The sequence below is a fragment of the Palaemon carinicauda genome, chromosome 7 (assembly GCF_036898095.1).
Source record: "Palaemon carinicauda isolate YSFRI2023 chromosome 7, ASM3689809v2, whole genome shotgun sequence".
Taxonomy (NCBI): Eukaryota; Metazoa; Arthropoda; class Malacostraca; order Decapoda; family Palaemonidae; genus Palaemon; species Palaemon carinicauda.
The window spans coordinates 167,923,357-167,937,478 of record NC_090731.1 but is presented as its reverse complement, the minus strand read 5'-3'; the positions used below and the strand labels follow the sequence as shown (position 1 = coordinate 167,937,478).

The 14,122-nt window shown below is 39.9% G+C and overlaps 1 protein-coding gene across 1 annotated transcript; it reads right to left on the bottom strand.

Annotated features, from left to right (window-relative positions):
- Positions 1–9,318: 9,318 nt before the first annotated feature.
- On the bottom strand, positions 9,319–12,299 carry LOC137643712 (uncharacterized). The gene is made up of 2 exons (XM_068376412.1): positions 11,965–12,299; positions 9,319–10,029 (listed from the first exon to the last, which is right to left on the bottom strand). The coding sequence occupies exons 1-2, from the start codon at positions 12,187–12,189 to the stop codon at positions 9,823–9,825; spliced, it is 432 nt and encodes a 143-aa protein (XP_068232513.1). The 5' UTR covers positions 12,190–12,299; the 3' UTR covers positions 9,319–9,822.
- Positions 12,300–14,122: the final 1,823 nt, after the last annotated feature.

The window sequence follows — 14,122 nt, the reverse complement described above, 5'->3', positions numbered from 1 at the left end:
TCAGTAGATAGTTGGGTAGACCAAAATATAGAGTTACAGTAGTCCAGTCTAATAATGACATAATTATGAAGAAGAATCTTCACAATGTCATCACCCAAGAATTTTCGGTGCTACTATAGTGTGAGGTCTACCGCCATATGTCGCCTACCCAGGGGAGGGTGAGGTCTACCGCCGCATGTCGCCTACCCAGGGGAGGGTGAGGTCTACCGCCATATGTCGCCTACCCAGGGGAGGGTGAGTTCTACCGCGTGATCAGCGTCCCAGAGCCCCGCACCTAACCATCGAACATATGAACTGCTCAAATTCATCAAAAATGTGACCTGCCCATATAAAAGGAAGCAAATGGAGCTCCTAAATCAGTTTTTCCCTCGGCCTAAAAGAGATATCATCGATTGAGGGTACTAAAAATGTAGCCGAAGGAGTTTTGTAGAAGAGTCATTCTGACAGAAGAAGCAGCACAATCTCTTGGATACAGTTCAAGAAGCAGATCCATGCCATAAATGTGGTTCTGTTATGCAGGAAAAAAGAAAACGTAATAGAGGAGGAGAACTCAAGCCTGTGTTGCGTTGCCGTCAAAAGGGTTGTCAAACTACGCGGTCTGTTCGTACAGGAAATCAATTTTTCTATTATATGGACATGAACAACAGATTGCACTGCAACCTAAGCCTGTGTGAAATATTAGAATTAATATTTCTCTTTGTATTGGATATACCAATGTCCACAGTATGGAAATATATGTTTATTTTTACCTTTATTCCTTTTTTTTAATGTAATTAGAAATTCAGTTATCTATTTAAGTCATTTCTAAGATATGTTTAAATTAAGTAGTAGACCTCAGGCTATAGTACTAACGGGAGGTTGATCTCGCGCTATAGTGTGGTAGACCTCGCGCTATAGTAGCACCGAATTTTCTGACAAAGGCTATGTTTCTCAAGTGGTACCTTGAGACTTTAACCACATTGTTGATTTGAGCCTCAAAAGAGAGATTTTTGTTAAGTAATACTCCTTGGTCCTTTACTTCCTTTTTCACCCCCAGATCAACATCACATACTTTGAGAGTCGACACATTCAGTTTCCTTAGACCAGTCTTTTTTCCCAATTATTAGACACTTTTTTTTGTGTTTAATTTCAATTGCTTCTGATTCTTAAAATTAGATATATCAGACATGACAAGGTTCAACTTCTCAATGTCCACTACATTAGTTATGGTCTTGTACATTTGCGTGTCATCAGTAAATAGTTCAAACTTCACACTTCTTTGTCTGCATCTTTTCCCCCTTTTATGTGGGGTTGATGTTCACAATTTCTACTGGCCATATTGGTTTTGGCTAATTTTTCATGGCCGGGTGCCTTTCCTGCCACCAACCCTCCCCATTTATCCAGGCTTGGGACCGGCACCAAGTTGAGGCTGGCTTGCCCCCCTCAGAATAGTCCCCAACATACTCCCTATAGACCTGTGTACTTCCTACCTTCCAAGTAACTGCCAAGATATGTTAATGCATCAACATATCTTGGCAGTTACGTGGATGGTAGAAGTACAGTACTGTGTACAGATCGGGAAATCCTTTTCAAGAGAGCAATCATTAAGAAGAGGAGTCCCACAAGGAAGTGTGTTGGGGACTAATCTTTTTTGTATATATACTACTGGACTATCAAAAAAGCTAAAGAAACAAAATTTCACACTGTGTTTCTTTAGCATTTTTGATAGTCCAGTAGTATATATACAAAAAAGAATAGTCCCCAACACACTTCCCTGTGGGACTCCTCTGTAATGATTGCTGTCTTGAAAAGGATTTCCAGATCTGTACACAGTACTGTACTTCCTACCTTCCAAGTAACTGGCAAGATATGTTAATGCATGAACCCTTTTACCCCCAAAGGATGTACTGGTACGTTTCACAAAAGCCATCCCTTTACGACGTACCGGTACGTCCTTGCAAAAAAATGCTATAAAAATTATTTTATTCATATTTTTGATAATTTTTTGAGAAAATTCAGACATTTTCCAAGAGAATGAGACCAACCTGACCTCTCTATGACAAAAATTAAGGCTGTTAGAGCAATTTAAAAGAAATGTACACCAAAATGTGCTGGGAAAAAAGTAACCCCTGGGGGGTTAAGGGTTGGAAATTTCCAAAAAGCCTGGGGGTAAAAGGGTTAACATATCTTGGAAGTTACTTGAAAGGTAGGAAGTACACAGGTCTATACAAACTTTTCACTTTCAGGAAACTCATTATTTTCGAAGCTCAAATTAATAATTATCATGAACACTTGGAAAGTGCATGGTCAGTCGGAATGTTAGGAGTTGACCTGCCGAAAACTGCAAACATTTACGAGTGTTACCGTAACTACTTAAGCTGCACTGTACATAGTGATAGTACTGCACCTATCATACAGTAATATACTGTACACCAGGGCTGGGGAGTTGGAGTCGGAGTTGAGGCCAATTTATGGACTAGAGGAGTCGGAGTCGGTAAAATTCTACCGACTCCGACTCATCAAAAATGGAATTTTTGCGCTGGAGAAATATTTTCTTTTGGTATCCTAAGTCACATTTTTTCAAAGTCGCTCAAAAAACATTTCATATTACCCGCCGTTTTCTTCAACACCCTCTCGAATAAAGGCAGTCTCTGGGAAACACATATAGCTCCTGCCATCTCTCGTCCATAAGCCAAACCAAAACAATAATATACATGCGATCAGTGGTTCTCTCCACGCACAAGTCTCTGGACATTAAAGTTTATTTCATGATTAACTCTTCATTTAATCAACATTAGCCATTTAAAAGGTAGGAGTTGTTACTGATTCATAGTTTTATGCAGCACGTATATGAATAATCTTAGAATTAAGTCATTATTTATATGTAAGCATCTCGAAAAGACGGGTGTTTTGATTAAAGTTTCGTGTAACCTAGAAAATGCTGAATCCAAGAAATTACATGAAATGTTTTCAATAAAACAGTTACTTACTAGGCTAGTAGGCTAGTAATGATGAAATGCTATTTTGACTAATAGGCAACATAGAATAAGAAAATTATATAAAAATATTTAATTATTCTTATTTTTTAAAATTGGAGTCAGAGTCGGTTCTAAAAAATTACAGTCGGAGTCGGATGTTCAGAGTCCCGACTCTCCAGCCCTGCTGTACACTACTGTATCATCAAGTGTTATCAGATAAGAACAATTTTGTTGTTACATTATTTATGCATAGTTGTGGTAATGCCTCGCGTTATGTGTGCCGTAGTCTTACCATGTGCATTTACAGTTACTGAAATGTTTTTATACACTGACACAATACTAATACTGTGACAAACAATATTAGTCAGTACAGTGGGTTACTTACTGTGTTAGTTGACCGTGCATAGGCAATGGTTAGTGAGTTGGTAGGTTATGAGTTGACCCACCCTAGGGCAGCAAGTTTGTTCCGTCAATCTTCTGTCTACCCTTCGACTCGCCGTTCACCTGGCCGTCCGTCTCCGTTCCTGTCTCCTCTAGGAACATCGCCGATGCTTTGTTTGCCTGCTCGTCACTCTCCATCATGCCGTTTGCCTGCGCTCTTTTCCCGATCACCGCCAACCAATGTATTGTTCACAAGAGCACCAGGCGCCTGCCCATCGCTCGCCCATACATCACACTGCTGCAGGCTCTCATTCACCACGGCGTCGGTCTCCCGGCCATCGCCACACGCCAGCGGACAGATATTTCTTGCCACCCAGCGGTGCCTGCGCGTTGTCAGTCACCAATGCGTCAGCGTTCTCCTGCTGTACAACTCGCTCCTTCTCGCCAGCCCTCACCAGCATGTCAGCGCTCACCACTGCATCAGCATTCACCAGGACTCCAGTGCTCACCAGCTCATCAGCACTCTCCATTGCGCAAGCGTGCACCTTCTCCACAAGCACAGAGCAGGCATCATTCTTCAAGTGTCCCAACGAGTTCAGGCAGAACCCAATTTACCTCATCCTCCGACTTCAAAGAAGTTGTGCCATCCTGGTGAGGTAAGACACCAGGAACGGAAAGGTAGGTGTTCGTCCTCCAGACCATCGTTCCTGTCTCCAAGGAAAGGTAATCACATCACAGAGGTCGCCATCGCCCCATTCCCCTCCCCACAAATGCATTACAGCGCGACAGCCGGGTAAAGAGGGAAAGGGCATTTCTGGGGAGTTCAAGATTGTGATTTCAAAGGTGGACCCACATTATCAGCCAGCCATGGAAGAGAATCCTCAAAGGGAACCTTTGGTCCCTTTCCCTTCAGGGGACCTTTAATTCAGACCACTAGCAAGCAGCCCTGGTTTGGTGCCATTGTCAGGGCGATTGTGCAATCTATCTAGCCTGCATTCTCAACCCGCTCTTTGGAGGCCTCTGCAGTCCCACTACAACTTTCGGCACTGGCAGAATCCCGGCAAAGAACCTCGGCTGTTTCGCCCCTGAAGAGGAAATGAGGAGTCTCAGATACCGTCGCATCTTCTTGGGTGAAGCTGACCCCTGTGAGGCCTTCTGCTTCAAGGCCAAACCTTCTTAGTACCCCTTCCAGACGCTCTCTCGGCTCACCTTCTATGTTAGAGTTATACCTTCTTCCCCGCAAGGAGTCGAAGGACTCCAAGACTCTTCCAAAGTCCTCCACAAGGGCTTCGAGACCCACAGGATCAGTCAACCACTCTAGGGATGTCCACAACCTAGCCCGAGATGAGCTCTGAGGGGTGGATGAAGGAGACTTTGTTGCCAGTCCCACTTCAGAAGGGGAGCAGAAAGAGTCAGAGCATGCTTTCTGGCAAGTTCTGACTCTAATAAGGGGTCTCAATGGGTTAGCTAACCCAGGGATAACCCCCCAGGAGGGCAAAGTCTTGGACTGTGTCTTTGGCACTCGGAAGCCCTCAAAGGCCAGTGCAGCCTTTCCCTGGTATCAGGGGCTGAAGAGTGCTTGGCTAAGATTGCCCAACAGCTCTTGGACTTCTCCTCTCATTGTTTGGGCTCTTTTGCCAAGCTCCTCCCACCGCCTCGCATCCAGCAGAGGAGGTACTATGAGGTCTTGGACGAGTCTTGACCAGCTCTTCCACTCCACCATTCTCTGGAAGAGCTGACCAAGGGAGTCTCTCTAGAGAGACTCTCCAACTGCCAGGTCGCTTTCTTGGCATATCTTCAATCAGGAGAGGGTCACAAATTATGCCATGCAGGCTACTTTATGGCTTGATCTTTGGTTGGGTACCCTGGGAATCCTGGTACGGACAGGATTTTTCCAAAGAAAGTACCAGGAAGGCTATGGAAACCTTCCTTCTATCGGGCACTTGCACCATCCAGTTTCTAGCCCACCAAGTCTCGAACTTGTGGGAAAATACCATCCTGAAACGTCGAGATGCAGTATCTGAGAGGTTCCATCGGCAAATCCCTAATGCTTAGATCGCTAGGCTCAGGAACTCCTCTCCAGAGGAGCTGGCTACCTAGCTTCCTACAAGCAGAAGTCCAGACCACATGATCAAGTGGGATCTAAAAGAGGCGTACTTCCAGATCCCTATCCATCAGTTCACAGGGTAGTACCCAAGATTCAATCTGCACGCAATGATTTAACAATTTTGGGGACTGATTCAGTTTGTCAACAGCCCCTTGAGTGCTCACCTTAGTCTTAGGTCGGGCACACACCATCAGCATTCGTCCTCTCTTCTATTTAGACTACTGGCTAGTTCTCTCAGACTCAGTAGAGACCCTTTTTCAACATTGAGTCCAGCTTTTCAAGTTTTACTACGATCAGGGGGTCGTGGTAAGCTTGGAGAAGTCCTCTTTGGAACCCAAGCAGAACCTGCTATATCTCGGTGTGCAGGTGGACACCGTATGAGGGAAAGTCTTCCCCTCACCGGAAAGAATCGCAAGATTCAAAGAAGTTCATGAGGCAAAGTTCACTACAAGCTCATCAGTAGCAGTGCCTTCTGTATCACATGGTCTCATTAGAGCATCTAGTGTCCAACAATCCCCTTTGCATGTGGTCACTTCAGTGGCAGCTGAAGACCTTTTTGCCTTCGAGAATGCTCATCCCAGTGAGATCGGAACAAAGGAAAGACCCGAGTTGGTGGATCCTGGATTTGAACCTTCTCAGAGGGGTAGATCTTCTTTCTCCCTCTCCTTATTTGCTCTTTATGTGGGCCAACAAAAGAATTATGGAGCACTCACCTGCTGCAGCACATGGCCTCCGGGATGTGGTCCCAAGTCAGATTGGCAATGCCACATAAACCTCCTGGAGTTGAAAGCATCCTACATTGCTCTTCAACATTTCCAACAGCTCCTTTCGGGTCATTCGGTGTTGTTGATGAGCGACAACACAACAGTAGTGGCATATCAAAACAAGCAAGGCAGTACTATTTCACAGTAACTTTGCCAATAAGCCATCGAAAAACTGTGGACTTGACAATGCATTCTCCCTGTCAGCCTGGTTCATACCAGGCAATAAGAACATCTTGGCAGACAGTCTTATCAGGAAGATTAAGAGAGTTAGTTCTGAGGGATCTTTGGATCCTCGGATAGCAAATAAAGTGATGACTTGGGGTTCGCCGACAATAGACCTGTTTACGATGTCCCTAAACCAGAAGCTTCTGGTATACTGCTTACCGGCACCGGATCTACAGGTAGCATTTCAGGACATCTTCCAACATCAGTGGGACAACCTGGATGTCTGCACTCTCCTCCTCTCCGTCCCCCCTCCCTGGTAAGATTCACAAGCAACCTATCCATGTCATTGATAGCTCTGTTATGGCAACATGCAGAATTGTACCTGGACCTTCTTCTGTTGCTGACAAAGGGTTCAAGGGACCTTCTGACCCTCCACAACTTGCTGTGCCAACCACTTGCTCAGGTTTACCATCAAGCTGTGGGATCCCTACGACTTCATGCTTGGAGGTTATCCAGCATCTCCTCACTGAGAGAGGGATTTTGCAACCAGTGGCAAAACACATGTCTAGCTACTGCAGGAGGTCCTCGAACTCAGTCTACCATTCAAAGTGGGTGATATTTTGTGGTTGGTGTTGTGAAAGTGGTGTCTCTCCACTTGAAGCCTCTATACAGTACCCTTAATTGTTGAGTTTTTACTTTACAGTATCTCCGAGAGGAAAAATGTTCAGTCTTGGTAGTAAAAGATATCGCTCGGCCTTAAGTCAAGTTTTTATACTGAAAGGGCTTAATATTTCCTTTTTGGTAGAGTGCTCTACCCATACTGTATGAGTCCTGGTCACCCTATTTCTCTTCCTGATCTTTGCCGTGAATCTTGCAACCTTCTTTGCCCTTTCTATACTGTAACTCTACTCTTTTGTTATGCCATTAACGTTAACTATACTGTGTTTACTTTAAAGTGTCTATACTGTGGTAACTTGCTTATCATTGCTCCACATGATATTAAGTGTTTTATATTCATCCCTAGTAGTTATATCATACCATTCCGTGTTAGAATCTCTTTTCCTAAAAACCTAGGGCATTCCTCTGTCTATTATTGACATACACGTCTTCAGGTTCCAATTTGAGAATGGGGTCTTTCCTTAAATTCTTTACATTTTTCGTTTAATTTCGACTTTCAGGATTTAGCCTCCCTTTTTTCTGGTAACTTCATAATTATACTAGGTGCAAAACAGCCAACTTTTCCGTTCTGATGACAAATGAAATTCTTGCAGCTAGTATCTCATATTCATTCATCTGTGTTCTCTATACTATTATTATTATTATTACTAGCCAAGCTACAACCCTAGTTGGAAAAGCAAGATGCTATAAGCCCGAGGGCTCCAATAGGGAAGAATAGCCCAGTGAGGAAAGGAAATAAGGAAATAAATAAATGATGAGAGTAAATTAACAATAAATCATTCTAAAAACAGTGACAGCGTCAAAACAGATATGTCCTATATAACGACATGTTTGAACGTGATGAGGTGCCCACTCTACCGTGTTCTATGGTTATACCCAAGGTATATATTCTATAGACCTTGGTTATACCCACCTCTGCCATGGAAATAGACTGATCCACGTGCGCCATTATTGTTACCTGCACCAAACAGCTTTTGTGGTACCATCCTTCCAATCCAACCCCTCAGGAATACCAAAAGTTATCTTTTGTACCTTATTTGAGAAGCTGTGTAAGCCTCCTGGCAAGTACAGTGGTAACGTGTTTGCCTAGCATTTCGCATGGCAAGAGATCGATCCCCGCCCAGGACCGTGAGTTTAAGCTGTTTACTGGGGAGGCTACTGCTGTGGTAGGGCACCACAGTGGGGGGTTGGGCTTGCCCGGCTGACGTTCTGGTGAGCATCTATTCTGATGGAACCGGAACTGAAACCAGTCACCTTTAACCTTTAACTTACGTCGGGTTACCCCTACAGTGCAGTACAGTGACCTTAATTTATTTTTGTCTGATATTACAAGAAAAGAATTTCTTGTTTTAAGATTAAATTCATTATTTTGGTTTTGCCAAGTAGACAGGAATTTCCAGATAGGAATTCAATATTCTTACCGCTTCCTTTGTAAAAATGGATACCCATTAGGGAGATAGGCCTAATAATAGGGTTTATTTTCCTTTATTTTGGACTTTTTACATGATATTACAAGAAAAGAATTTCTTGTTATAATAAGATTAAATTCATTATTTTGGTTTTGCCAAGTAGACAGGAATTCAATACTCTTACCGCTTCCTTTGTAAAAATGGATACTCATTATGGAGATAGGCCTAATAATAGGGTTTATTTTCCTTTATTTCGGACTTTTAACATACCTAACGGTCAATATAACCTATAATCTGTACGCTCTGGTAAGATTTGATTTCGTGTAGTAATTATAAGGGTTGGACAGTCTTTTTAAGTACCAGAATTGGATCAAGTTTTCGAAAAATTGAGATGCGAAGAAGATAGTTGGCTCTCTGAAGAACATAACTTAGAAATGTTTGACTGCTCAATAGTATGGATTGAGACATCGTTATAATATAGTTCGAAATATATACTTTGAATACAAAATGTAAGTCATTATTATAAATATTTATTTTCATTATACAGTATTACAGGTATAATTCATAGGCATAATGACTAGAGTTTACAATGTAAATGCAAGTCGTTTTTCTTGTGTTATAATGAATGTATGTATGTATATATATATATATATATATATATATATATATATATATATATATATATATATATGTGTGTGTGTTTGTGTGTGTGTAAGCATATGAATATGATAGCACCAAGACACATTGTAGGCTCATGTTTGCATTACAAAACTATTTCTTCGCCTATATACACAATTATACTAATATATATATATATATATATATATATATATATATATATATATATATATTAAGTGTATAAATATCACCAATTGTTATCTGGCAATGGATGTCATCTTCCTTTGCGGAAAATCTTCATAGTTATCCTCCCATATCCTTTCCCGAAGATGGAGTTTTAGGTTTGTGGTAGGTTAGCGTCAACAGTGCACCTCATGCATTGCACCATATTAAGCGTATTTGCAGCGTCCCTTAGGCTCCCCCAGCAGCATCCACATTTTACCTCCGGTTCAGATTTCATTCTTCTCTCTAGCTGTCCAACTTCAGAGTGAACTAGCAGGGTTCCACACCCCCCAGTGAGTGGCCTCACATGACCCCCATCTTCAAGGACGAGAAGATGGAAGTCAAAGACGTCACAGTGCTTGCGAAGAAAATATCTTCTGACCCAAGAAGTCCTCGAGATGAAACCCGAGGGGCCATGATTCATGGATCAAGATCACTGTGGCATTCAATAACCAAGCAGATGATGATTCCATCATCTGCTTTCTATAGACTTTGGATGAATCCTGCTTGGTAACAGTTGCTCACAGAAAGTGATCCGTATTCGATGTTGGCAATCCAAATTGTAATTGCCCAGTTGGTTGTGCTGGATCGCTGGTCACTGTGGTTTTCGGCTTCATCGATTGCAGGTTTGATATTATTGGAGTGAAAATGGGCGTTTGGTTGTAAACTAACGTGGAGTTTGGTTCGATTTCCTGGACCAGTGCTTCCGGGTCGTTCACGAGAGATACCTGGAAAAGAAAAAAATAATATTACTCAGAATTCGTTTCTGTATTGCTTAAAATTTCACAAGTTTATGGGTTTTTATATACATTTAACTATAGTTCAAATTCATAAGTATAACTTTATATATATATATATATATATATATATATATATATATATATATATATATATATATATATTTATATGTGTTAATATATACATTGTGTATATTTTTATGTCTGGTAAATAAAAAACAAAATAGTCACTGCGTTGTTTACACTTGCATAATTACAAGGTCATCCGTATTGAGAAATTATTCATTAGCTGTGTCGTACACGCTTCCTAGAGGGCTCATAAGTATTGTATCAAACCCCCTTACGCACAATGCGCCATTTTCTGTTGTCGTGCATGTTAGAAGCCCATTACTTAAAAATTTTCATTTGCAGCCGATATCTTTCGAGCTGCATAGCTGCACAAAGCCTGCGTCTATCAAGAAGAGAGAGAGAGAGAGAGAGAGAGAGAGAGAGAGAGAGAGAGAGAGAGAGAGAGAGAGAGAGAGAGAGAGAGACTAAGAAAAAAAATGACTGACTTTGGTGTAGTTATGTTTTTAAAGAAATGTACACTGAAGACAGAATTTTTAAGAAGATTTTCTCCAAATATAACCATAAGCCATTTCACTAATGAGGTGTTTGTCCAGAGAGAAATATATATTAGTCATTGCCTCTTTTATGTTTTGAGCAATTGGATCAGTGTGATTAATGTGTACGCGTTTAACGTGTTTACATGAAAATGTTGAGGATGAAAGGGGAACCGTAGTATTATGACACACTTTATTATAAGTTTGGTTCTCTTGCTTGAGTGTACACTCGGGCACACTATCCCATCTTGTTTCTCCTCTTGTTTTGTTAAAAAAAATATAGTTTATATAGGAAATATTTATTTTAATCTTGTTACTGTTCTTAAAACATTTTATTTTTCCTTGTATCCTTTCCTCACTGGGCTATTATCCCTGTTGGGGCCCCTGGGCCTATAGCATCCTGCTTTTCCAACTAAGGTTGTAGCTTAGCAAGTAATTATAATGGTAATAATAATAATACCTAAATATAGGTGACATATCAATCACTACACTTATGCACAGTTTATGAAAATGGTAAACACGAGAACAACAACATGGAAAAGATAATTATTTCTAAAATAGAGCCGGCGACGGAAATCTTCCTAAACCCGGCCACTGAACTTTGTCGGCAGAGCGCGGGGAAGAGGAAACCGGGTTTTCCTAAGCAGTAGTTTCCTATTCCTTTGCAGGCATACTTCTCTCTCTCTCTCTCTCTCTCTCTCTCTCTCTCTCTCTCTCTCTCTCTCTCTCTCTCTCTCTCTCTCTATTAGAAGGGATGCCTTCGGATGAGTAACCGTATTCTTTTTTTCCCACTAGTTCTAAGGAGTTAGGGCGCAGGCCCACCAGTTTTATATATATATATATATATATATATATATATATATATATATATATATATATATATATATATATATATATATATGGGATGTTGATTACGGAAATGTAAATACACACGGATGTCATCTACTATCCAGAAGTTAAAGGTTAAAATATGTGGCTCTCTCTCTCTCTCTCTCTCTCTCTCTCTCTCTCTCTCTCTCTCTCTCTCTCTCTCTCTCTCTCTCTCTCTCTCTCTCTCTCTCTATATATATATATATATATATATATATATATATATATATATATATATATATAATGCATGTGTGGTGTATTGAGTCAAATAATTGCGTATTGAATTTGCACCAGAACGAAACACAAACACGCACTATGAAAAAGAAACTTTGAGTATCCTTGTTACTAATGCCCCCACCCCACACAAACTTTGTAATTTATATAACAAATGTGCCTCATAAACACCTCCTTCATCGAATACCAAAAAAAGAAATACGGTTCAAATAGAACTTACCTTATCATTATTGGTGTCAGACCTCGATTTGCAGATCCGCGTTACAATCCATAAGATTATGACAGCAGCGAAGATCATGAGCGCTATGCATATGATCCCATTATCCAGAGGCTGTCCATAATGATAGACTATCAGACCCACTAACACTGTAGGCAAAATGGCCACGAGAAGCACCGCCACGATTTCGCAGGACTCCACCTTCATGTTACACTGGCAGCATGGCATCCTGAGAGGAGGTCGAGTATGGAGACGGGGCGGCGTAACTTGTGTGTCTGAGGCTGCTCGGTTTTGTACGGTATGATGACTCGGTCTACTGGTCTGGAGGTTATATTATGCTCTCTTGCAGAGCCGGGGACTTACTTACTAACTGGGGATTTCGAATAGTGGTGTAACCAAGTCTGGTTTGGATGCTCTCTCTCTCTCTCTCTCTCTCTCTCTCTCTCTCTCATACAGTGATTAGACCAAAGTTACCAGAGAAAGCGTGGTTTTACAAGTTTTATTTTACGGAACGAAACTCGGTTTTCAATTTACCTAGACTAAGAAATGAAGAAAATTATAAGATTTTTAGTGAATGATCTGATATATAAGTAAATTTCATTATATTAAAATATTCAACATGCGTATTAAAATCAGATAATATCGAATGTATCCCTGGTAACCTCACAAATCATTCCTGCATGACCCCTGACATTTTACTTGACTGCATGAGGGAACAGATCCCGTATTACACCGAAAAGTGTGGCAATGTACCATACAAAAACAGAGTGTGGTTCTTTAGATAACTTTTGCATAAAAGAAATGTGCCTACGTTTTAGGACGACACGCCTAAGTGTACCGGTTCCTATAATAGTAAAACAATTTTGACAAACTTTTACTCAATTCTTATTTTTCGGTGTTTGCGGAAGTGAAAGCGAAATAGGAAGATGCTAAAATACATACAGACTTTAAGTTATAAAGATATTTAATAATTATTTGTATTCATATTTTTCTTTTTCCTAACAGTAGGCCTAAATATTTTCCATAACAGGGGATTGGCTACGGAAAGAAAACATCACAGTTCATGCCACATTCACCCTTTAACTGTGCAGTAACATTTCACATTAGTCGCTAATACAGTTGCACCAATTTCACTGCATTTTTCACATGTATCATGCTATGTTCTCCACCAATTAATGGATGTTAGGGACATTTCTTTCCAATAAATCTTTTACACTATGCTGCGTATATACACAATTATGTATTGTGTGTATGTATTGTATATAAGTAATCATTTAACGTATGCTAGAAAATCACTAAGGTACAAGTGGTTTTAGTATAAGCTGATAACCCGTGGTTTTAGCTTATATATATATATATATATATATATATATATATATATATATATATATATATATATATATATATATATATATTATTACTATCCAAGCTACAACCCTAGTTGGAAAAGCAAGATGCTATAAGCCTAGGGGCTCCAACAGGGAAAAATAGCCCAGTGAGGAAAGGAAATAAGGAAATAAATAAATGAAGAGGACACATATAATTTATATATATATATATATATATATATATATATATATATATATGTGTGTGTGTGTGTGTGTGTGTAAGGAATATGTCCAGTAGAGTAGGAATCAACCCTTATCTTTCTTAATATGGAATTGTCAAGGCAGCTGTATATCTCAATTTCGACTGCGCAAAGGTTCGAGTCTTTTTCCAGGCAGAAATGATTATTGTAAAAGAAAAACAATTTTCTTTAGGTTTGGGATCCGGTGATAGAGTAAATTCTTTATAAAAATGTATTTTAGTCATGCTTGAATAAATGAAATTTTTTTTACATACACACACACACACACACATATATATATATATATATATATATATATATATATATGTATATATATATATATATATATATATATATATATATATACATATATATGTGTGTATATATATATACATATATATATATATATATATATATATATATATATATATATATATGGGTGTGTCAATACTTTTCTTAAGAAATTATTTTTTCATGTAACATGAATGAATTCGTAGTAAAGTATGATGCTCTAAACTCATCATTACGTCACACCATTAGATTCGTTCCCTACTTGTACAGTAGGTGATGCAATGGAGCATCTTTACAAAGTAA